We start from the raw sequence: 25322 nt of genomic DNA, 5'->3' as shown, positions 1-25322 counted from the left end.
ACAATTCCTCTTATCTTGGTGTTGGTTTTCTTAATTCCTCCCAAACTTTCCTAGTCTTGTTTTCCAACTGAAACACCTGAAAAAGCCTGTATCTGTCTTTACCTCTGAATGAATATTTTTGCTATGTACCTGCAACATACTAATTATGCCCAATATGCATATAGGTCTGTTAACAACTTGTCTCAGGTAATGAAAAGCAGACAAATCTTCTTCACGGGAGGCAGAGCAGACCAAAACCTGATTAACGTGGCGTTAGCAATGAAAACAGCAAATCATAGAGGCTTAAGACAAGAAAGGTTAAGACAAGTAAATAAAAAACTCGAAGGGGAGATGTGTCAAGCTGACACAGGTTTAGGCAGACCCCTACTCTGCCTTTATTTGCCATGTCAGAGTTGGTTTCACCCTATAAGACTGTAGTAGGTGCTCAACCTTCATAAGTAAATAGAGCCCTTTTCCCTGAGGGGCTTGGAGAGTCGTGTTCTGATGCCAGTGTCTTGGACATGCAAGTCACTATTCTGAACACATGTTGTAATACAAATATTCCTATGTTGGTAGTCTCTTAACATTTCATATACACTGTGGGTTTAACAAGTGTTTTAAAGTTGGCCTCGTTGGACAAAAGTACCCTCTTCTGAAATACAGTGTGAACCTTTAGAACAAAACATATTTTTAAGTTGGAGTCTAATAATTTTTGAGATTATTCATGCATGCAAAGAGTAAAAAAAAAGGACTCTTTTTTATTGAGGTGATTGGTTGGCTTCATTTGAAACTCTACTTCATCCTACTAATTTAAAAAACACAGGTATACTCATTACCCTGCATTATAAAAACTTTCTTCTTTTCAAGAAACCAAAGTTCGGTCATCTGAAGTACATTAACTGGACTTACCTCCAAATACTTAATTACAGATGGATTATAGTCTATGGTTTTTCGGTTTACCGCTTTTCTCATTCGTTTTCCATCAAAAGTAAGCTGTTGCATTGCTTGCTGCTGTGCAAAATCAGGTCGCTTATAAAACAGCTGTCGAGGTGCCTGGTGTTGGAACCTTGGCATATGGAAAAAACGAGGAGGAGAACCAATTTCTGTAGCCATGGTGATGTTTTCCTTCTATGACACTAGGGTAAGGAAAAAGCACTGTCACAAATATATCAGCACTGTAACACTGCCTGAAAATATTTTTAAATGAACATTTTCTACACTTCTCTTCCTTTTCCTAATATGCACCATTTTTTGCTTTTAGTCAATCTATTTCCAAAATGAACTATTAAATTTAATGGCAGAGACCAGTTACACATTTGAAAAAGGTCAATTCACAGAATAAATGCTAATAAGTATTTGTTGTAAAATTTAGCCTGACGGAAGGAAAAATCACTGTTTATAACAGCTTGGGGCAATTGTGTTGTGCACGTGTGGGGTGGGTAAATTGTGGAGGGTAAGGAGGGTAAAATCACTGAGAACTGTTCACATTTTTAAAATGAAGTTTTCATTAGATGTTTGATAGTAAAACACATCATTTTAAGTTTATCGTAAGACCCCCATTTAATACAAGAGTCACTAAAAAATTTTAAAACCTGACATTTTGTCCTTTTAAATTTCCTAGGACTAGTGTAAAAAGTGGAATAAACTATCTTGCTTCACATGAATGCTAAAAGTATGTATATCTAATTTCAGGCTCAAAGTAACTACCACAGAAACTTATTTCTCAGTATGTGGATTTACATATTTATAAGGCAATATTAAGCTAACATCTGAAGAAAAAAATATTAAGAGCTTACAGTTTTTCAACTTTAGTGTTCTACAATTAAACTTACATTCCAATAATACAAATATGCATGATTTAAAACCACATTTTCAAGCATATTTTAAAAATCAGACCATGGAAAAAAAATCAGACCATGAAAAAACACATAAAGGGTGTTATAACAATTTTGGTATTTTTGTTTGAAAAAGAGGAATGATTCGACTCTCCATTATTTTTCTATATTCTTACATTTGCCTTTCTTCATTCAAGACACTAAATAAAGGACCTGAAAATAAATCTGTGATTTCCTCTGGATGAAAATATTCTTAGTACTAGCTAATTCACCCTTGTCCCTTTAGTATCTCCTGAAACCATTTAATAATGATAACAGAAAGGAAATGGGGCAGGAGGAGGGGTGGGGGTGGGGAGATAAGTCCTGACTCCCAAGACAACAAAAGTAAACAGTGCAATTAAATGTGCATCTAATACATATTACTCCCACTACTCTGGAGCAATCCCAGAAGACCCCTGACAAATGTTCATCTGTAATGAGATGAGACACATTCTCAGGCTATGTGTATATTAAATTAGAATGCATTTGCCTCAATAAGGTTGGTGAAGGAATCTGTTTATTCAGCTATCCCATGAATCCAACTCAGTTTCAGCATGCAGATTTCAATTAACGGCTTTAATTCAGATGTCTACGCCAGTAATTCTAAAAGGATGCAGCTTTGGAAAGTATATTTTAAAATTACTATTTTTTCACTTTATAATCATCAAATTTCTAATTTTATTAGAATAAAATTATCCTAATATTCTAGTTTCCAATATTATTGATATCAAATGAGAATAAAGATTTTTACATGTATCAAAAGAGGCTTAAAAATTATTCAGCCAAAAAAACAAGGGAATGAAGTGCTGACACATGCTACAACATGGATGAATCTCAAAAACACTACCCAAGTGAAAAAAGCCAGACGTAAAAGGTCACATATTGTATGATTTCATTTATACCCAAATCCAAAACAGGCTAATACATAGTGACAGAAAGCATATTAGTGGTTGCCAGGGGCAGGGGAAGGGCAGAATAGGCAATGACTGCTTAATGGGAATGGGGTTTCCTTTGGGGACGATGAAAATGTTTGGAACCAGGCAGAGGTGGTGGCTGCACGACACTGTGAATATACTAAGTGGTGCTGAATTACACACTTTAAAATGGTTAAGACAGTGAATTTCATGTTATATGACTTTTACCTCAGTTAAAGAATGGGGGGTTTAATCTGCTGGAAAAACTTTTATATGGAGAGTAGATGAAACATTATCAGAAAGTTGATGGTATTAAAGCTGGGTGGCAGGTACCTGGATGTAAAGCACTAACCAAGAGCCAAACCAAGGATCTACTGTAGAAATATGAGGAAAATGACTGAAGTCAAATACAAAACAACCAATGCGTTGTTACTAACACTCTTGAATAATTCACATGTTAAAGCTAGAAAAAATATTACTCCTTCATTTAAGACCTTTCCATTTACAGATTTGTTAAGTAAAACTTGTTCTGTAAAAAAGGCCTTTAACATTTCCTTGAATGGTCAAGTACCACTTGTGTTCTAGAAATAAAGGTCCGGCATGGGGACTTCCCTAGTGGCACAGTGGTTAAGAATCCACCTGCCAGTGCAGGGGACAAGGGTTCGAGCCCTGGTCCGGAAAGATCCCACATGCCGTGGAGCAACTAAGCCCATGCTCCACAACTACTGAGCTTGTGCTCTAGAGCCCGCAAGCCACAACTACTAAGCCTGAGTGCTGCAACTACTGAAGCCAGCACACCGAGAGCCCGTGCTCCGCAACAAGAGAAGCCACCGCAATGAGAAGCCCGCACACCACAACGAACAGTAGCCCCCGCTCGCCGCAAGTAGAGAAAGCCCGCACACAGCAACAAAGACCCAACACAGCCAAAAAAAAAAAAAAATTAAAAAGGTCTGGCATGAAGAAAATGAAAAAAAATATTATATTCTAAATCAAAATCCAGCCTTAAAATAAAACAAGAAAACCTCCTGACAATACAGTAAGCAGTCTTCATAAATGCCTTACACACTCCAGCTTCACTTCTGCAAACCACTGTAATTTGCCCAGTCAAAACAGAGCCTCTTAGTGGCTGTTATGAGCCGAACTGTGTCCCCCCACAAATTCGTATGTTGAAGTCCTAACTTCCAGTACCTCAGAATGTGACTGCACTTGGAGATAAAGCCCTAACCCTCGTGACTGGTATCCCAATAAGAGAAGGATATTAGGACGCAGGCATGCACAGAAGGAAGGCCATGTGAAAACATGGGAAGACGAAAGCCATCCACTAGCCAAGAAGAGAGGTCTCAGAAGAAACCAACCCCCTGCTCACACCTTAATCTCAGATTTCTACCTTCCAAAACTGTGAGAAAATTAATTTCTGTTGTTTCAGCCACCCAGTCTGTGGCGCTTTGTCATGGCAGCCCTAGCAGACTAACACAGAGGCAGAGGCAGAGGCAAACACCTGGACCTCCCGACTCGCCTTCAACTCTTCTTCCTTCGGGTTGCCAGAAGCCTTCAGCAATAATGATCTCACAGCTTTCGATGGCTGAAACGGCAGGTTGAAAACTGAATGGCCCAGATAGAAAAACCATCAATCAAATCATTAAAACTATCCTTTTCAGGCTTCACTCAGGACTATACTTCAAGGAACTATATATATAACCAAATACAGAAAAAGAAACAAAAGCTTTATCTTTCATAAAAATAATTACTGTAATTTCGACTCACTTAAGTAGTCACACCTGAGCTACACTAACAGAAGACAACAATTTAAACCAGAGGCAGGGTTGTCCCCAAAGCATATTCATCTCATATCTGGGGTAGAGCGGGAGGGAGGAGGATGGAGGGGATGGGGTGGGGAGAAGAGGGCTGTAGGCAAGACAGAAACTGAGGCAGAATGAGCATAAGTAATTTGCGTAGAATTATTAAATACATACTAACAATAGACCAAATTGCTAAGGAAAAAAATCACCTGACACATTGAATTCATCATGTCTTTCTCATACACATAAACGTTCAATGTTTAAAGAAATCAGCACAATTTTATCAAGTGCCTACTTTTTATTACACCTAGCATAGGGTACAACATATTATCGTGATTCACTGAATATCACTTCTAAGTTCATAGATTTCATACTTTGTGTTTTTTGGTCCCCATCTCTATTTTCGGCAAATACGAAGACTCCTGAAGTCACAAAAGTCTGCAGCATATTCTTAGCCTTCAAGCTGGCAACTACTCTCCAAAATTAGGCAGGTCATGCCACTTCTCTGGATCTGTTTTCTCAACCTGGACAAGTCTAATGTAGATAACTTCAAAGATCCCTTTTGCTCAAAGATATTATTTTGCATGAAATATATTATTCTTTTAGCCAATGTACTGACTAGTCTGTTGAACAAACTGGAATACCCAGACGCGTGTGTGTATGCAAATCCATACAAGCTTATAATTCTGCTTCTTGTCCCAACTATTACAAAATAACCTTTTATAATCTTAGTCATGTGATACTACCAAGGTTATAAATGAAGACAGGGAAAAAAACCACAAATGCTTTTTTTTTTTTTAACAGCTTTACTGGGATGTAATTTACACACCACAATTTCAACGCTTTAATGTATACAATTCAGTGGTTCTTAGTGTAACCACTAAAAGACTTGTGTAACCATCACAACATCCAATTTTAGATTTCTGTCCCCCCACAAAAAAACCCATTACACATTTACAATGTTTTTTCATTCTCCTCAACCCTCTCAGTCCTAGGCAATTACCAATCTACTTTCTGCATCTACAGATTTGCTCTTCTGGGCATTTCATATAAATGGGACCATATAATATGTGATCTTTTGTGAGTGGCTGCTTTTACTTTACATAATGCTTTCATGGCTCATCCATGTTGTAACATGGATCAATACTTCATCCCTTTTTATAGCTGAATGCTATTCTATTGTATGGATATTCCACATTTTGTTTATTCATCTGTCAGATTGACATCTGAATTTTTTCCACCTTTTGTTTGTATAAACATGCTTCTGTGAACATTCACGTACAAGCTTTTGTGCAGACATAAGTTTTTATTTCTGTTAGGTATATATTTAGTAGTGGAACTGCTGGGTCATAGGGTCACTCCATGTTTAACATTTGGAGGAACTGTCAAGCTGTTTTGCAAAATGGCCACCCATTTTACATTCCCACCAGCAATGTATGTGGGCTCCAATCTCTTGTCTTTTAGCCTAGCATGTCATCTATGCTGGAAAACGTTTCACGTGTAGTTGAGAAGGATGAGTATTTTACTGTTCAGTTGAGTGTTCTGTAGACATTTATTAGGTCTTGATAATTCATAGTGTTGTCCAAGTCTTCTATATCCTTGTTGATCTTCTGCCTAATTGTTCTATCCATTATTGACCATGGAGTACTGAAGCCTCTACCTAATGTTGTGGAATTATTTATTTCTTCCTTCAATTCTTCATGTATTTTGCTATTTTCTTCTTCATATATTCTGGTTTTATCTTATTCAGGACACATGTTAATAATTTTTGAATCTTCCCTTTTTTTATCATAAAATGTCCCTTTTCATATCTAGTAATTTTGTTTGTTTTAAAGTCTATTTTTTCTGGTATTAGTATAGCCACTTCAGCATGCTATGGTTGCTATTTGCATGATGTGTATTTTTTCATCCTTTTACTTTGTATACATTAGACCTTTGAATCCAAGGAGCGTCTCCTATAGAAAACATTTTTTTAAACCCTGGTAAACTTCTTTTTAAAGTTTGACAATATATGACTTTTGATTGTACTGTTTAATTCATTACACTTAGTTTTTATTATTGATATGGTAGGATTTATTTATGTTTAACACTTTACCTTTGGTTTTGTACATGTCTCATGTTTTTGTTTTTTGTTATTGTTGTTCCTCCATTTTCCTTTTTTTACATATTAATTTTATGATTAATAACATGATTGTCATGTTCTACCAAATAAACAGACAACTTTTATATATGAATTGTCACTACAGCAAATCTCTAGATCACTTTGGGAAGAATTGATACATTTAAAATATTGATAGTCATTATTTACAAAGATATCTTTTTTTTAACATCTTTATTGGAGTATAGTTGCTTTACAATGGTGTGCTAGTTTCTGCTTTATAACAAAGTGAATCAGTTATATATATACATATGTTCCCATCTCTCTTCCCTCTTGCGTCTCCCTCTCTCCCACCCTCCCTATCCCACCCCTCTAGGTGGTCACAAAGCACTGAGCTGATCTCCCTGTGCTATGAGGCTGCTTCCCACTAGCTATCTATTTTACATTTGGTAGTGTATATATGTCCATGCCACTCTCACTTTGTCACAGCTTACCCTCCCCCCTCCCCATATCCTCAAGTCCATTCTCTAGTAGGTCTGTGTCTTTATTCCTGTCCTGTCCCTAGGTTCTTCATGACCTTTTTTTTTTTCTTAGATTCCATATATATGTGTTAGCATACGGTATTTGTTTTTCTCCTTCTGACTTACTTCACTCTGTATGACAGACTCTAGGTCCATCCACCTCACTACAAATAACTCAATTTCGTTTCTTTTTATGGCTGAGTAATAGTCCACTGAATATATGTGCCACATCTTCTTTATCCATTCATCTGTTGATGGACAATTAGGTTGCTTCCATGTCCTGGCTATTGTAAATAGAGCTGCAATCAACATTTTGGTACATGACTCTTTTTGAATTACGGTTTTCTCAGGGTATATGCCCAGTAGTGGGATTGCTGGGCTGTATGGTAGTTCTATTTTTAGTTTTTTAAGGAACCTCCATACTGTTCTCCATAGTGGCTGTATCAATTTACATTCCCACCAACAGTGCAAGAGGGTTCCCTTTTCTCCACACCCTCTCCAGCATTTATTGTTTGTAAATTTTTTGATGATGGCCATTCTGACTGGTGAGCCACAAATGCTTTTCTTAAAGAAAAGTCATTACAAGTTTCACATTGTAGAATTGTGCTCAACAATAACTCATTTTATTGAACCTAACTTCTAATTAAAGTAATAAAAACTCTACACTAGTAGTAACACAAGCTCAAAAATTAGAGCAACAATAGCAAAATGAACAGAAAGAGATTTATGAGAGACGTAAGACTTAAACTGAAAATTATATAGCAAAAGTTATTAATAATGAGCAGGCACCACCAAATTCACTGAGGCAGTTACTAGTTACTAGCTATGAATGCATAAACTTAGGAACTGTTGAAAAAACCCTGTGACATGGGGAAGCGTAACAAGAAATGTAATTCATTTCAAGAAGTAATCAGTGAGCACTAACTACTTGACAGGCTAAAGACAGAGACACACATAAAGTCTGTCCTCAAGATTAACAGTTCTGGGCTTCCCTGGTGGTGCAGTGGTTGAGAATCTGCCTGCCAATGCAGGGGACACGGGTTCGAGCCCTGGTCTGGGAGGATCCCACATGCTGCGGAGCAACTGGGCCCGTGAGCCACAACTACTGAGCCTGCGCATCTGGAGCCTGTGCTCCGCAACAAGAGAGGCCGCAATAGTGAGAGGCCAGCGCACTGCGATGAAGAGTGGCCCCTGCTCACCGCAACTACAGAGAGCCCTCACACAGAAACGAAGACCCAACACAGCAAAGATAAATAAATAAATAAATAAAATTAAAAAAAAAAAAAAGATTGACAGTTCATCAAAACAGAAGAGCTCGGGCTTCCCTGGTGGCGCAGTGGTTGAGAGTCCGCCTGCCAATGCAGGGGACACGGGTTCGGGCCCTGGCTCGGGAAGATCCCATATGCCGCAGAACAACTAAGTGCGTGGGCCACAACCACTGAGCCTGCGCTCTAGAGCCCGTGAGCCACAACTACTGAACCCACGAGCCACAACTACTGAAGCCCGCACGCCTAGAGCCCATGCTCTACAAGAGAGGACACCGCAATGAGAAGCCCGCGCACCGCAACAAAGGGTGGGCCCTGCTCGCCGCAACTAGAAAAGCCCGCGCACAGCAGCGAGGACCCAACACAGCCAAAAATAAATAAATAAATTTAAAAAAAAAAAAAAAAAAAAAACAGAAGAGCTCATAAAGAAAGCAATGTTAGAATACTACTACATTGAGAATCTACTATGCTTGTTTACCAGAACTATTCATAGGCAATAGGGATATAACACAGGATGCTTACTGTACAATTCAGCCTCAAGAAGCTTAAATTCAGGGTGGGGTGGGGGAAGGTTGGAGGAAAAGACAGAGGAAATAAACAAAAATAAGTAACATTCATTCATTCAGCACACCACATCCCGAATAATCTTTTCCCCAACCAGACGTAATCCAAAATAATCTTCCCCAAGCAAACATTTCTGACTCCATGAGAAAAATTTTACCATCACAGCCAATCTCCAACTAAAACACAGGGGGAAAGGTGTACAGTTGACTCTTGAACAATGCGGGGTTAACCTGAGTATAACTTATAGTCAGCCCTCCATATCCACGGTTCTTTGCAACTTCAGATTCAACCAACAAATGGACCATGCAGTACTGTAGTATTTACTATTGAAAATTATCTGTGTCTAAGTGGACCTGCACAGATCAAACCCACACTGGTCAAGGGTCAAATGCATTTTTTATTGGAAAATAACATTGCTAAACCTTAACTAATTCGACAAATTCAATCCAAAACGAATTTGCTAAATGCTTCACACAATTGAATAAAAATATCTTTACGACTCAGGAGGGTAGGACTGAAAAGAAACCTCCATGGCCTGAAAGTTCATCAATTGCTCTGAAGTAGGGTTTTTCCTTTAAACCAGAAGTCATATCCTATTGGTGGTTCCTGAAATCAATGTGGCTGACAACTAGCATTACTTTAATAATTTAAAAAATAGAACAGACAAGATTGAACCACACATTTTAAAGAAAAGAACTGCTTCTGTAAAACTCATTTTGGTTGTACATGTGTGTACACTAGGTCACAATGTAAAAAAGTATTTCCTTCCTGTTAATTTCTCAAAAGTGAAAGCAAATGGTTTAAAGTTAACAAACCGTTCAGTGAAAACCAGAGCTTCTTATTTATGCTATCTTCTGCTTATGATGACTTAATTTCTGCTGCCACTGAGAATCTATAGCCAAAGAAGTTCAAATACAGCACGTCTAGTGTGGGTACAGTGCCTGGCTACAGTAGCTATGGCAACAGAATCTGGTCGAATTATGAAATATAACAATTCTTACCATGTCAACCACTAATCAGAGCTCTCTGATCAGCACATGAAAGCTTGTTTTCCCAAACTGAGAGGAAAGAATTCTAACTGAAAGCAAACTACTGATGCATTAAATAGCTAGGATAGCAAGTATAATTACTGAAGGGCTTTTAAAAATAACAAAAGATTTTAAGATCACCACCCTCATTAACACAAACCTGGTCCCCTAGGTCAGAACCTCAGCCTAGGAACCTCTACTGAAGATTATCACCAGACCATTAGGTCCTGAAATGGATAATCTACCCTAAAAGAGATCTGATACCTAATCTGCCATAGAACTTTGAGGGGATCTACACTAGTGGTAAAAAAAAAAAGGCCAGGCCAATAACAAAGTGATCAATATGTTCTCTCTTCAATGTCCAATCATTGATAAATATGAATCCTGAACAAATCAGGAGACATTATGTTGAGACCATTCCATCTTTTAAAGAATAAACAAGAAGGCAACTGTTTAAATAAGTAGTTTTTAAAAGTTCACAATTCTGTATCTTGTTGATGACTAAATCTGACATTAAAGATCAACTTTACTTAACTCTCAGTGTAGGAGTTTTCCAACTTTTATTGCTTTCAGCCTCAGATTTACCTGCATAATTCTTTGTAACTTGGGGTAAGCAGCTTTGGTTGTATACTTAGGTGCAAGGGTACTGAAACATTTTAGTGCATACTGCACTCGACCAGTTTAATATACATGTTACCTGATACTGTATTTGGGCTTTTACATTCAGTTTTCTGTGCCATTTCAAAAGCTAACTTTAATATTTAATGCACATATGACCACAAATCTGACTGTCTACTCAATTGGAAAGTAACAAGTCAGTATTTCAAAAGTGTGATTCTGGGATAAGGAACCTGTACCATTAACGGTTTTCAATGGAGATAAAGTCAGTGGTTATTGGATATGTTTATTTCCCCTTGTCATTAGCATACAAAGAGGGTTTTCCATTCTTACACTTTTCAAACTGCATTGTAATTTATCAACTGTCTAAACCAATAAAAACTGGACAAACCAATTGTCACTAGATTAGTGAACTGCCTTTGTAAAAGTAAACAAAAACCATGCCCCATTTTCTAGATAAGGTAAGTAATCATAAACTGACCTCCTAAATTAAAGATAAGGAATTCAAAGATTCAAGTGTGAGTTGAAGTCAGCAGTTCGTAAGGCCAAACTTTAAGGGTCTCATCTTCGTTCTGATTTAACAGTATGGGGTATGAACTGGGCAGCAGAGAGTTTTAAAAGCTCCCAGGTGATACCTTAATGTGGCAAAATTTGGGAACCACTGGACAAAGTAACTTGGATAGCTTACTTCTGAAACAGTTTTTCTTTTTTTTTTTTAGCTGCACCCTCGGCTTGTGGGAATCTTAGTTCCCCAACCAGGGATCGAACCCTGGCCACAGCAGTGAAAGCGCCAAGTCCTAACCACTGGACCACCAGGGAATTCAATGAAACTATTTCTTTAAAGCAGCAAATTCTTAAACTTTTTATTTCAGGACACCTTTACTCTTAAAAATTGAGGATTTCCCCCCAATTTTTGTTAATTGTTGTATTTATATCCATAGATACTTGCCATATTAGAAATTAAAACAGGAAAATCCAAAGTATTTATTAATTTAATTTAGAATAATGATAAACCTATTATAATAACTATTTTCCCTTCACCAGAAACAACTAGTGAGAGACTGGCATTGTTTTTTACATTTTTGCAAATCTCCTTAATGTCGAGCTTAACTGAAAACAGCTGGATTCTCATGTCTGCTTCTGCATTCAATCTGCTGCAATATGTTATTATTTAGGTTAGAGTACATGAAAAATATCTGGACCCACAGAGATATACATTTGGAAAAAGGAAGATTATTTTAATAGCCTTCTCAGAAAATTATGGGTATTCTTTGATATTCCAACAAAGCTTGACAAGTGATAGTTTATTAAATATTAATTGTAATGCAGCCTCTGAAATCGCATCAATAAGCTTTCTGTACTCTATTATATTAAAATGCACTGGTTTATTTTGTACTTTGGAACTTTAAACCATGTATGATTTTTCAACACCATGCACTGATCACTTGGAAAACACTGGTTCCACAAAATCAGGCATTTCATCTAACTGTCACACTTCTTATAAAACATATAATAATCATTTTTATTAAAATCAGCATTGATCTCATCATAAAAACTATTAATTATTGGGAAACTCAACCTCACAGACACAAGTTTTCCAAAACTCTAATTCTTGCTTGAAAACTAAATTTTTATCACTGGCAACAAATACTAACAGTTGCTTTCCTTGAAGCAACAGTCTACTTACATTCATCTTGAAGAAAAATATTTAACATATACTCAAGAAGTCTGGATGCCATAGCTTGTCATTCTTTTCATTTAAATTTATTTAATATTTTTACATACTTTTAAAAATTAGAGTTGATTTACAATATTGTGTTAACTTCTGCTGTACAGCAAAGTGATTCAGTTATACATATGTATACATTTTTTTGTATATTCTTTTCCATAATGGTTTATCACAAGATATTGAATCTAGTTCTCTGTGCTATACTGTAGGACCTTGTTGTTTATCAATTCTACATGTAATGGTTTGCATCTACTAACCCCAAACTCCCACTCCATCTCTCCCCCTCCCCTCCTCTCCCTCTGGAAACCACAAGTCTGTTCTCTATGTCTGTGAATCTGTTTCTGTTTCATAGATAAGTTCATTTGTGTCATATTTTAGATTCCACATATGATAACATATGGTATTTGTCTTTCTCCTTCTGACTTACTTCACTTAATATGATAATCTCTACGTCCATCCATATTGCTGCAAATGGCATTATTTCATTTTTTTATGGCTGAGTAGCATTCCATTGTATTTATGTACCACATCATCTTTATCCATTCACCTGTCGATGGACATTTAGGTTGCTTCCATGTCTTGGCTATTGTGAACAGTGCTGCTATGAACATAAGGGTGCATGTACCTTTTGAATTATAATTTTAACTGGATATATGCCAAGGAGTGGGACTGCTGGATCATATGGCAACTCTATTTTTAGTTTTTTGAGGAACCTCCATACCATTTTCGATAGTGGCTGCACCAATTTACATTCCCACCAATGGTGTAGGAAGGTTCCCTTTTCTCCACACTCTCCAGCATTTGTTATTTGTAGACTTTTTAATGATGGCCATTCTGACCAGTGTGAGGTGATACCTCATTGTAGTTTTGATTTGCATTTCGCTAATAATTAGTGATGCTGAGCATCTTTTCATGTGCCTGTTGGCCGTCTGTATGTCTTCTTTGGAGAAATGTCTATTTAAGTTTTCTGCTCATTTTTCGATTGGGTTTTTGTTGTTGAGTTGTATGAGCTGTTTGTATATTTTGGAAATTAATCCCTTGTCGGTCACATAGTTTACAAATATTTTCTCCCATTCCACAAGTTGTCTTTTTGTTTTGTTTATTGTTTCCTTTGCTGTGCAAAAGCTTGTAGTTTGATTAGGTCACATTTTTTTATTTTGCTTTTATTTCTATTGCCTTGGGTGACTGACCTAAGAGAACACTGATACAATTTATGTCGAAGAATGTTTTGCCTATATTCTCTTTTAGGAGTTTACGGTGCCATGTCTTATACTTAAGGCTTTAAGCCATTTTGAATTTATTTTTGTGTATGGTGTGAGGGTGTGTTCTAACTTTATTGATTTACATGCAGCTGTCTGACTTTCCCAACACCACTTGCTGTAGAGACTGTCTTTCTCCCATCGTACGTACTTGCCTCCTCTGATGAAAATTGACCTTAGTTGTGTGGGTTTGTTTCTGAGTGGTCTTTTCTGTTTCATTGATCCAGATATCTGTTTTTGTGCCAATATCATGCTGTTTTGATTGCTGTAGCTTTGTAGTAGTCTCTGAAGTCTGGGAGGGTTATCCCTCCTGCTTTGTTCTGTTTCCTCAGGATGCTTTGGCAATTCTGGGCTTTTATGGTTCCATATAAACTTTAGGATTATTTGTTCCAGTTCTGTGAAAATGTAATGGGTAATTTGATAGGGATCACATTGAATCTGTAGACTGCTTTGGGCAGTGTGGCCATTTTAACAATATTAATTCTTCCAATCCAAGAGCATGGGATATCTTTCCATTTCTTTGAATCATCTTTAATTTCCTTTATTAGTTTTACAGTCCTCAGCATATAAGTCGTTCACCTCCTTGGGCAGGTTTATTCCTATACACTTTTATCTTTTAAAGCAGTCCTAGGTCCACAGCAAAAGTGAGCAGAAGGCACAGAGTTCCTGCACACAGTCTCCCTCCCTCACAACATTCAGCATCAGACTGAAAGTTAAAATCAGTGTACCAATATTAACACATCACTATGACCCAAAGCCCAAAGTTTATATAAGGGTTCACTCTAGGTGTTGTACATCCTATGGGTTTTGAAAAATGTATTCAGATTGATTTCTTTCACACAGCAGTATGTATTTAAAGTCCCTCCAGGTCTTTTCCACAATAGCTTAGCTCATTTCTTTTTAGCACTGACTAACATTCCATTGTCTGGATGTACCACTCTTTGTTTATCCACTCACCTATAAAGTATATCTTCGTTACCTAAGTTTTGGCAATTAGTAATAAAGTTACTATAAACATTCACATGCAGGTTTTTTCTATGAATTTACTTTCAACTAATTTGGTTAAACACCAAGAAGTGAGATTACTGCATCCTCTGGTAAGAGTATACTTCATTTTGGGACTTCCCTGGTGGTCCAGTGGTTAAGACTCCACACTTACTGTAGGGGACCTGGGTTCGATCCCTGGTCAGGGAACTAGATCCCACATGCCGCAACTAAGACCCAGCACAGCCAAAGAAATAAATAAATATTTTTTTAAAAGAGTATACTTCATTTTGTAAAAAAACTAACGAACTGTCCAAAGTGGCTGCACCATTTTGCATTTCCACCAGCAATGAATGAGACTTTGTGTTGCTCCATAGCCTCACCAGCATTTGGTGATGTCCGTGTTTTGGATTTTAGACATTCTAACAGGTGTGCAGTGGTATCCCATTGTTTTAATTTGCAATTCCCTAATGATGTATGATGCTAGGCATCTTTCCATATTCTTATTTGTCACCTGTATATCTTCTTTGGAGAGGTGTCTGTTCAGATCTTTTGCCCGTTTTTTTAAACTGAGTTCTACATTTTCTTATTAAGTTTTAAGAGTTCTCTAAATATCTTGGGTAACAGTCTTTTATCAGATATGTCTTCTGCAAATATCTCCTCTCAGTCTGTGGCTTATCTTCTCATACTCTTGATTAATTTATTTTTAAAGTTACATGCAAGGGACTTCCCTGGTGGTTCAATGGTCAAGAATCCGCCTGCCGGGCTTCCCTGGTGGCGCAGTGGTTGAGAGTCCGCCTGCCGATGCAGGGGACACGGGTTCGTGCCCCAGTCTGGAAAGATCCCAAATGCCGTGGAGCGGCTGGGCCCGTGGGCCATGGCCGCTGAGCCTGCGCATCTGGAGCCTGTGCTCCACAATGGGAGAGGCCACAACAGTGAGAGGCCCGCGTGCTGCAAAAAAAAAAAAAAAAAAAGAATCCGCCTGCCAATGCAGGGGACACAGGTTCGAGCCCTGCTCCGGGAAGACCCCACATGCCACGGAGCAACTAAGCCTGTGTGCCACAACTACTGGCAAGCCAGCATGCCAAACTACTGAAGGCTGAGCGCCTAGAGCCCATGCTCCACGACAAGAGAAACCACCGAAGTGAGAAGCCCACTCACCACAACAAAGAATAGCCCCCGCTCGCTGCAACTAGAGAAAGCCTGCGCATGGCAACAAATACCCAACGCAGCCAAAAATATTTATTTAAAAAATAAAATAAAATAAAAATTTTTAAAAAGCTACATGCAGCAAAATTCACTTTTTGGTATATGTTTCTAAGTTTTAACAAACGCATAGAACCATGGAACAATCAAGATGTAGAACAGTTCCACCACCCCCATATATTCCTTCATACTGACCCGCTGTTATAGATCTCCTACCACTACTCCTAGCCCCCGGCAACCATTGATCTGTTTCCTATCCGTGTAATTGTGTGTTTGGGGGTTTTTTTTTTTGGCCACTAGGTGCGGCATGCAGGATCTAACCCGTGACCCCTGCAATGGAAGCATGTAGTCTTAACCACTGGACCACCAGGGAAGTCCCCTCATCATTGTAGTTTCTGTCTTTTACAGAATGTCATATAAATAGAATCATACATTGTATATAGACTTTTAAGTCTGGCATTTTCTATTCAGCATAATACTTTTGAGATTCGCCAACGCTACTGCAAATTCCTTTTTTTACTGTTGAATTCTATGGACATACCACAACTGTTTATCCATTTACCAATTCAGGAACATTTGGATTTTTTGCAGTGCTTGGCAATTTGAACAAAATTGCTATAAACATTCACACGTAGCTTTTGTGTGACCTGAGTTTTCATTTTTCATGGGTAAATATCTAGGATTGAAACTGCTGGGTCATGTTAAATTTATGTTTAACTTTATGGAAAGCAGCCAAACTGTCTCCCAAAGTGGCTGTACCATTTTGCATTCCGAACAGCAATGCATAAAAGTTCCAGTTGCTCCACATCCTCACTTATACTTGGTATAGTCTACTAGGGGGAGGACATGGTTGTTTGTTTTGCTTTTTAGTCATTCTAATAGTAGAGAAGTAGTATCTTGTTGAGGTTTAATTTGCATTTCCCTAGTGACTAATGATGTAGAAGTCTTTTCAGATATTTGTCACACATGTATCTTTGCCAGCAAAGCTTCTTTTCAAATCTTTTGCCTATTTTTATTTTATTTTATTTTTTTTTTTGCGGTATGCGGGCCTCTCACTGTTGTGGCCTCCCCCGTTGCGGAGCACAGGCTCCGGACGCGCAGGCTCCGGACGCGCAGGCTCAGCGGCCATGGCTCACGGGCCCAGCCGCTCCGCGGCATATGGGATCCTCCCAGACCGGGGCACGAACCCATATCCCCTGCATCGGCAGGCGGACTCTCAACCACTTGCGCCACCAGGGAGGCCCTCTTTTGCCTATTTTTAAATTGGATTTTCGTTTTTTTGGGCCACGCCACACAGCTTGCGGGATCTTAGTTCCCTGACCAGGGATTGAACCGAAGCCCTTGGCACTGAGAGCGTGGAGCGCTAATCACTGGACTGCCAGGGAATTCCCTCTGGTTATTTTCTTACTGTTGAGTTCTGAGAGTTCCTTCCATAATCTACATACAAAATCTTTATCAGATATGTGATCTGCAAATATTTTCTCTCAGTCTGTCACTTCTTTTCATTCTCTTCACCATTTCTTTCAGAGTAGAAGTTTTTCATCTTAATGCAATCAAACTTATCAACTGATTTCGTGCTTTAAATTATATCTAAGAAGTCTCTATCTAAGCCAAGGCTACAAAGATTTTCTCCTGTCTTCTCCTCTGTCAATTTTACTGTTTTACATTTTCCAATTGTACTGTAAACAATTATAAAAAAGACTCATCTTTTTTCTACTGAATTGTCTTTCACATTTTGTGGGGGGTCTACCTCAATATCTTGATTACCGTAACTGTAAAGAATATCTTGAAATCAGTCAGATCTCATATCAGATTCTCCAACTATGTTGTTCTTTATCAAGTGTTTTAGCGATCTGTGCTCCTTTGCCATTCTATGATTTTTAAAAGCAGCTTATCATTGATTACCTACAAAAAAAGTTTCTGGGATTCTGATCTGGTGGATCAATCTGAGGAGAAATTACACCTTAATGTTGAGTCTTCAAAACCACAAAAAGGTAAATTCTCTACAATGCCTTGGGCCTTCCTTAATTTCTTTAATCAGTTTTGTAGTTTTTGGCTCACAGATCCTGTACACATTTTGCTAGACTTCTATCTATTTTTTGGTGCTTTTTAAATGGTACCATTTTTTACATATTTCCATTGCTGTAATTCCAATTAATTGTATTTCCATACTGAAATACAATTAATTGTATACACTGTCTATATAACCTGAAATCTTGCTAAACTCACTTATTAGTTCTAGAAGCTTTCCTGTAGATTTCTTGTGGTTTTCTGCACAATCAAGTCATCTGCAAATAGGGGCAATTTTACTTCTTCCTTTCTGTTCTAAAAGCCCTTTGTATTTCTTTTTCTTGCCTTACTGCACTGTTCTTAATTTTAGGGGGAAAAGCATTGTCTTTCACTATTAAGTATTCACTATTAAATATGACATTAATTATAGACTTTTATAGACGTCCTTCATGAGTGAAAGAAAATCCCTTCCATTCCTAGTTTGTAAGAATTTTTAGCATGAAAGTATGAAGAATTGTATCAAATGCTTATTCTCTATCTACAAAGGCTAGTATATTAATATGGTAAATTACCCCAACTGATTTTCAAATGTTGAACAGCCTTTCATTTCCAAAATAAACCGCATTTATTGTGACGTATTATATCCATTTTATAATTAGCTGTATTTGATACAGTCACTAATATTTTGTAACTCTTCCATCCACGTTCGTGAGGAGTATTGGTATAGTTCTATTTTCTTGTATATCTTTATCTGGTTTTGTAGCAAGCCTCACATAGTGAGTTGAGAAGTGTTTCTTCTAATATCTCCTGGAAGAGACTATATAGAACTTGCATTATTTCCTCTTTTTTTTTTTTGGCTGCGCAGCATGTAGGATCTTAGTTCCCTGACCAGGGATCAAACCCATGCCCCCGCAGTGGAGGCACGGAAGTCTTAACCACTGGACCGCCAGAGAACTCTCATGTATTATTTCCTCCTTACGTGTTTGGTAAACGTCACCTGTGAAACCATCTGAACATCAAGTTTCTTTTTTTGAAAGGATTTTAACTATGAAATCAGTTTCTTTAAAAGATACAGGACTGGGACTTCCCTGGCAGTCCAGTGGTTAAGACTCTGTGCTTCCAACACAGGGGGCGCAGGTTCAATCCCTGGTCGGAGAACTAGGATCCCACATGCCACAGAGCCAAAAAAAAAAAAAAAGAGAGAGAGAGAGAGAGGGACTTCCCTAGTGGTCCAGTGGTAAAGAATCCACCTTCCAATGCAGGGGACACGGGTTCAATCCCTGGTTGGGGATCTAAGATCCCACATGCTGTGGGGGCAATTAAGCCTGTGCACCACAATGAACAGCCCTCACTGCAATGAAAAGATCCCGCATTACTCAACAAAGATCCCACATGCCGCAACTAAGACCGACACAGCCAAAAAAAAAAGAGCGAGAAAGAGACAGGACTATTCAGGTTATCTATTTCTTCTTGAGTGACTTTTAGTAGTTTGTGTTGTTGCAGGAATTGTTCATTTTCACTCAAGTTATTAAATTTTAGGGCATAGAATTTTCATATTATTCCATTATCATTTTAATGTCTGTAAACTCTGTAGTGATAGCCCTTCTTTCATTCCTGATGGTTAATTTGGGCACCTCCTTCTCTATACTCTCCCCACCTCTCTCTGAACAGTCTGTCATTCTTTTAAGTAAAAAATGGGTTCCATAAAAAAAAGTGAGTATTATCATTACATAATTGTCTCTCAAGAGAAATGACATACTTTTGTAAGTGAGAAAAAGCACTTTATCTACACTTCCCATTTCATCACACAGTACGTATTTGTCTCCTCGGGCTGCCATAACAAACTACCACAGACTGAAACACTGATTAAACAACAGAAATTTATTTTCTTACGGTTCTAGAAGCTGAAAATCTGAAATCATGGTACCAGCATAGTCAAGTTCTGGTGAGAGCTCTCTTCCTGGCTTGCCAATGGCCACCTTCTTGCTGTGTCCTCATAGGGCAGAGAGAAAGAAACAGCAAGTTCTCTGGTGTCTCTTCTTATAAAGACACTAATCCCATCATGAAGGCCCTACCTTCATGATTTCACCTAAACCTAATTATCTCCCAAAGGCGCCATCTCCAAATCCCATCACTGGGAGTTAGTGTTCCAACATACGATTCTCACAGGGACACAGTTCTGTCCACAGTACACTACACTGTATTTTAAAACACACATTCAAGGTTTAACATTTACATAAATTATTTTTACTGCTTGTCAATGACATTCTTAAGTAAAATGCTTTTTTCATTTTAACTACCAGTGTGAGGTGACAGCAAACATACAGTGACTACTAACACAGTTGGTACCACTGCCTTGAATCATGTTCAGGAGCCAGCATTTTTATCCATTATTGCTTTTATACCATAAGTGCAAATGTCAACACGGTAAAATAGCCTAATAATATCTTAGCATTATTATAAAAATAGTTCTGGCCTCACCTTGAGAATTCACCACTGCCTTACAAAGTTAAGTTCAAATAACTACCACAGAAAAAATTTTAACAAACTGCAGTATTTATTAGGAATTTAAGATAGTCACATAGTATTCACGATACAACTAATATTAAAAACTTGATCCATTCCTAACTTTTCCAAATTCACTGATGAAAATGATCAAGCTATGCTTTCATTTGATGAATGTAAACCTTAGAAGGAAATATAAAGTTCTATAGGATCTAAAAAAGAAGAAACTACCTTGGTTGGCTATCTTGGTTGTGATAAAACAAATAAAAATAAATAAATAAAGCAGGCCATTTGTAAGCTATAAACATACTCATGTTTTTATAGGATTATATCACTTACAGACAGATACACCACAAATATTACCAGTGATGACCTCAGGAAGGGAATTAGATGACTTAGGACAAGAAATTTAGTTTATGTTCTCTTCCAGTTTTATAGGGTCATGTCTTACATTTAGATCTTTAAGCCATTTTGAGTTTGTGTATATGATATGATGGAATGTTCTAATTTCATTGTTTCACACATAGCTGTCTAGCTTTCCCAACACCACTTGAAGAGACTGTCTTTTCTCCATTGTATAGTCTAGTCTCCTTTGTCGTAGATTAATTGACCAGGTGCATGTGTTTATTTCTCAGCTCTATTCTGTTCCACTGATCTATGTATGTGTTTTTGTGCCAATACCATGCTGTTTTGATTACTGTAGCTTTGTAACATAGTCTTAGGTCTGGAAAAGTTATACCTCTAGCTTTGTTCTTTTTTTCTCAGGATGACTTTGGCAATTTTGGGTCTTTTGTGGTCCCATATAATAATCCCATCTAGGATTATTTGTTCTAGTCCTGTGGAAAATGTCACTGATACTCTGATAGGGATTACACTAAATCTGTAGATTGCTTTGGGTAGTATGGCCATTTTAACAATATTAATTCTTCCAATCCAAGAGCAAAGAATATCTTTCCATTTCTTTGAATCACCTTCAATTTCCTTCAACAGTGTTTTATAGTTTCTGGCATATAGGTCTTTCACCTCCTTCATTAAATCTATTCCTAGGTGCTTAAGTTTTTTGACACAATTTTAAACAGGATTGGTTTTTTTTTTTCTCTTTCTGACATTCCATTATTAGTGTACAGAAATGCAACAGACTTCTGTATATTAGTCTTACATCCCATTACCTTGTTGAAATCACTTATTAGCTCTAATAGTTTTTGTGTGGAGACCTTAGAATTCTCTATATAGAGCATCATGTCATCTGCAAATATTGACAGTTTTGCTTCTTCCCTTCCAATTTGGATACCTTTTGTTTCTTTTTCTTGTCTGATTGCTGTGGCTAGGACTTCCAACACTACGTTAAATAGAAGTGATAAGAGTGGGCATCCTTGGGCCTCCCTGGTGGCGCAAGTGGTTGAGAGTCCGCCTGCCGATGCAGGGGATACGGGTTCGTGCCCCGGTCTGGGAGGATCCCATATGCCGCGGAGCGGCTGGGCCCGTGAGCCATGGCCGCTGAGCCTGCGCGTCCGGAGCCTGTGCTCCGCAACGGGGGAGGCCACAACAGTGAGAGGCCCGCATACCGCAAAAAAAAAAAAAAAAAAAAAAAAAAAGAGTGGGCATCCTTGTCCTGAATTTAGCAGGAAGACTAAACTCCTAGAAAAAAACATAGGCAAAACATTCTTTGACACAAATCGTAGCAATATTTTCTTCGATCAGTCTCCCACAGCAAAAGAAATAAAAGCAAAAATAAACAAATGGGACCTAATCAAACTTACAAACTTTTGCTCAGCAAAGGAAACCATCAACAAAGCAAAAAGACAACCCAGGAATGGGAGAAAATATTTACAGCCCATGCGACCAACAAGGGATTAATTTCCAAAATATACAAACAGGTCATACAACTCAATATCGAAAACAAACAACCCCATCAAAAAAAAAAATGGGCAGAAGATCTAAATAAACATTTCTCCAAAGAAGACATAGGTGGCCAACAGGCACATGAAAAGATGCTCAACACTGCTAATTATTAGAAAAATGCAAATCAAAACCACAATGAGGGGCTTCCCTGGTGGCACAGTGGTTAAGAATCTGCATACCAATGCAGGGAACACAAGTTTGAGCCCTGGTCCAGGAAGATCCCACATGCCGTGGAACAACTAAGCCCGTGCGCCACAACTACTGAGCCTGTGCTCTAGAGCCCACAAGCCACAACTACTGAGCCCATGAGCCACAACCGCTGAAGCCCACATGCCTAGAGCCTGTGCTCCGCAACAAGAGAAGCCACTGCAATGAGAAGCCCGCGCATTGCAACAAAGAGTAGCCCCCGCTCACCACAACTAGAGAAAGCCCGTGTGCAGCAATGAAGACCCAATGCAGCCAAAAATAAATTAAATAAATTTATTTTTTTAAAAAACCCACAATCAGGCATCACCTCACACCAATCAGAATGGCCATCATCAAAAAGTCTACAAGTAAAAAAATCCTGGAAAGGATGTGGAGAAAGGGGATACCTCCTACACTGTTGGTGGGAATGTAAATTGGTGCAGTCACTATAGAAAACAGTATGGAGGTCCCTTTAAAAACTAAAAACAGAGCTACCATATGATCCAGCAATTCCACTCTTGGTTATACATCTGGAAAAAATGAGAAGTCTAATTTGAAAAGATACATGCCCCACAATGTTCATAGCAGCACTATTCACATTAGCCAAAACGTGGGTGCAACCCAAGTGCCCATCAACAGACAACTGGCTTAAGATGTGAAAGAGTACTCAATCATAAAAAAAAGAATGAAATATTGCCACTTGTAGTAACATGGATGGACCTAGAGAATATTATGCTTAGTAAAATAAGTCAGAGAAAGACAAATTCTGTACAATACAATTTTATGTGGAATCTAAAAAGTAATACAAATGAATCTAGATACTAAACAGAAATAGACTCAGATACAGAAAACCAATTTATGATTACCAAATTTATGGTTACCAAAGGGAGAGGGGAAGGGACAAATTAGGAGTATGGGATTAACAGATAAAAACTACTGTACATAAAATAGGTAAGCAATAAGGATTACTGTATATCATAGGGAATTATACTCAGTATCTTGTAATAACCTATAATGGAATATTATCTGTGAAAAAAATTGGATCATTATGCTGTACACCTGAAACTAACACAATATTGTAAATCAGTTAAAAAAAAAGAAATTTAGTTAACACCTTGTGAATTTTAGACTATCTATATGTATTACCCCAAAAGTACATGAAATTTGTTTCACAGTTAATATATAATGATTTTGTACACTAGAAACTCAATTTAAAACACTGTAAAATTTCACCCCCTCACTCAACTTGGGAAATAGAAGCCAGAATTCAGTTTTGTTTTTAAGAAAATACTTTTCTATTCCATAAATGGTATGTGTATAATTTTTCTAAAGCAATAGGGGTCTGACTGGATCTCCTTTAATGACTGGATAGTATCAATTTATAAGTGACAAAAATATAAATTCAGTTGCTTATTCTATGTTGGATTAAGTTTTCAATCAAAAACCTGAGATAGTTCTCAGCTGGAAGGTCTGTTAAGACTGAAGACAAAGTTCTCAGCTGGAAGGTCTGTTAAGACTGAAAGACAACATACATGTCATATATGTGATTAGTCCCTCCAAATGGAGAATTCAGTCCAGTATATTTCTGGAGAACAGACAATCAGCTTCATCATAACATTATTTTAAACGAATGAATAAGACACAAACCTAATATCTAGAGTCTATCTTAAACACTTTTTTTTTAAATATATAAATTTATTTATTTATTTTTGGCTGTGTTGGGTCTTCATTTCTGTGCGAGGGATTTCTCTAGCTGCGGCGAGCGGGGGCCACTCTTTATCGCAGTGCGTGGGCCTCTCACTATCACAGTCTCTCTTGTTGTGCAGCACAGGCTCCAGACCCACAGGGTCAGTAGTTGTGGCTCACGGGCCCAGTTGCTCCGCGGCATGTGGGATCTTCCCAGACCAGGGCTCGAACCTGTGTCCCCTGCGTTAGCAGGTGGATTCTTAGCCACTGCGCCACCAGGGAAGCCCTATCTTAAACACTTTTAATCAAAATTAACTTAAAACAGGAAATACAACTTTCAAAACAACAGCTGTCCTTTCACATGTGCTTAAGCAAGACTTTCTATTCCCAAACTGCAAGCCGCTAATAATTTAAAAGCCTCTGGAGATTGATGGCTATCAGTACAAGGGGAGTAAGCTATAAAACAGTGTGGAGGTTTCCACCAAAATTAAAAACAGAACTACCATACGATCCAGCAATTCCACTTCTAAGTATTTATCCAAAGAAAACAAAAATACTAACTCAAAAATATATATGCACCCCATGTTCACTGCAACATTATTTATAACAACCAAGATACGGAAACAATGTGTCTATATATATGTGCGTATACATTACAGACACATATACATGTATCACAAAATTATTCTCAGCCATCAAAAAGAATGAAATCTTGCCATGTGTGACAACATGGATGAACCTTGAGGGCATCACACTAAGTGAAATAAGTCAAAGACAAATATGTATGATCTCACTTACATGTGGAATCTAAAATACAAACAAACAAAAAACAAAACTCATGCAGAAAACAGACTGGTGGTTGCCAGAGGAGGGGGGTGTGCAGTAGGTGAAATGAGTGAAACGGGTCAAAAGGTACAAACTTCCAGGCTTCCCTGGTGGCACAGTGGTTGAGAGTCCGCCTGCCGATGCAGGGGACATGGGTTCGTGCCCCGGTCCGGGAAGATCCCACATGCCGCGGAGCGGCTGGGCCCGTGAGCCATGGCCGCTGAGCCTCCGCGTCCGGAGCCTGTGCTCCGCAACAGGAGAGGCCACAACAGTGAGAGGCCCGCGTACCACAAAAAAAAAAAAAAAAAAGGTACAAACTTCCAGTTATAAATGTCATGGGAATGTAATGAGTAACATGGTGACTACAGTT

The 25322-nt window shown here is 38.1% G+C and overlaps 1 protein-coding gene across 4 annotated transcripts in view; it reads right to left on the bottom strand.

The window, feature by feature from the left end:
- Nucleotides 1-25322, bottom strand: part of WDR33 (WD repeat domain 33) — a 105966-nt gene that overhangs the window by 61555 nt on the left and 19089 nt on the right. For all 4 annotated transcript variants that reach the window (XM_060106590.1, XM_060106593.1, XM_060106591.1 and 1 more), the window contains exon 2: nt 889-1115. In XM_060106590.1, the coding sequence (XP_059962573.1) occupies nt 889-1092 (204 nt within the window). In that variant the 5' untranslated portion in view covers nt 1093-1115. The remainder of the gene's footprint in view (nt 1-888; nt 1116-25322) is intronic.

This window comes from Mesoplodon densirostris, chromosome 8 (genome assembly GCF_025265405.1).
Source record: "Mesoplodon densirostris isolate mMesDen1 chromosome 8, mMesDen1 primary haplotype, whole genome shotgun sequence".
Lineage (NCBI taxonomy): Eukaryota > Metazoa > Chordata > Mammalia > Artiodactyla > Ziphiidae > Mesoplodon > Mesoplodon densirostris.
Note: the sequence above shows the minus strand (reverse complement) of the source record. Positions and strands in the feature narration are given on the sequence as shown.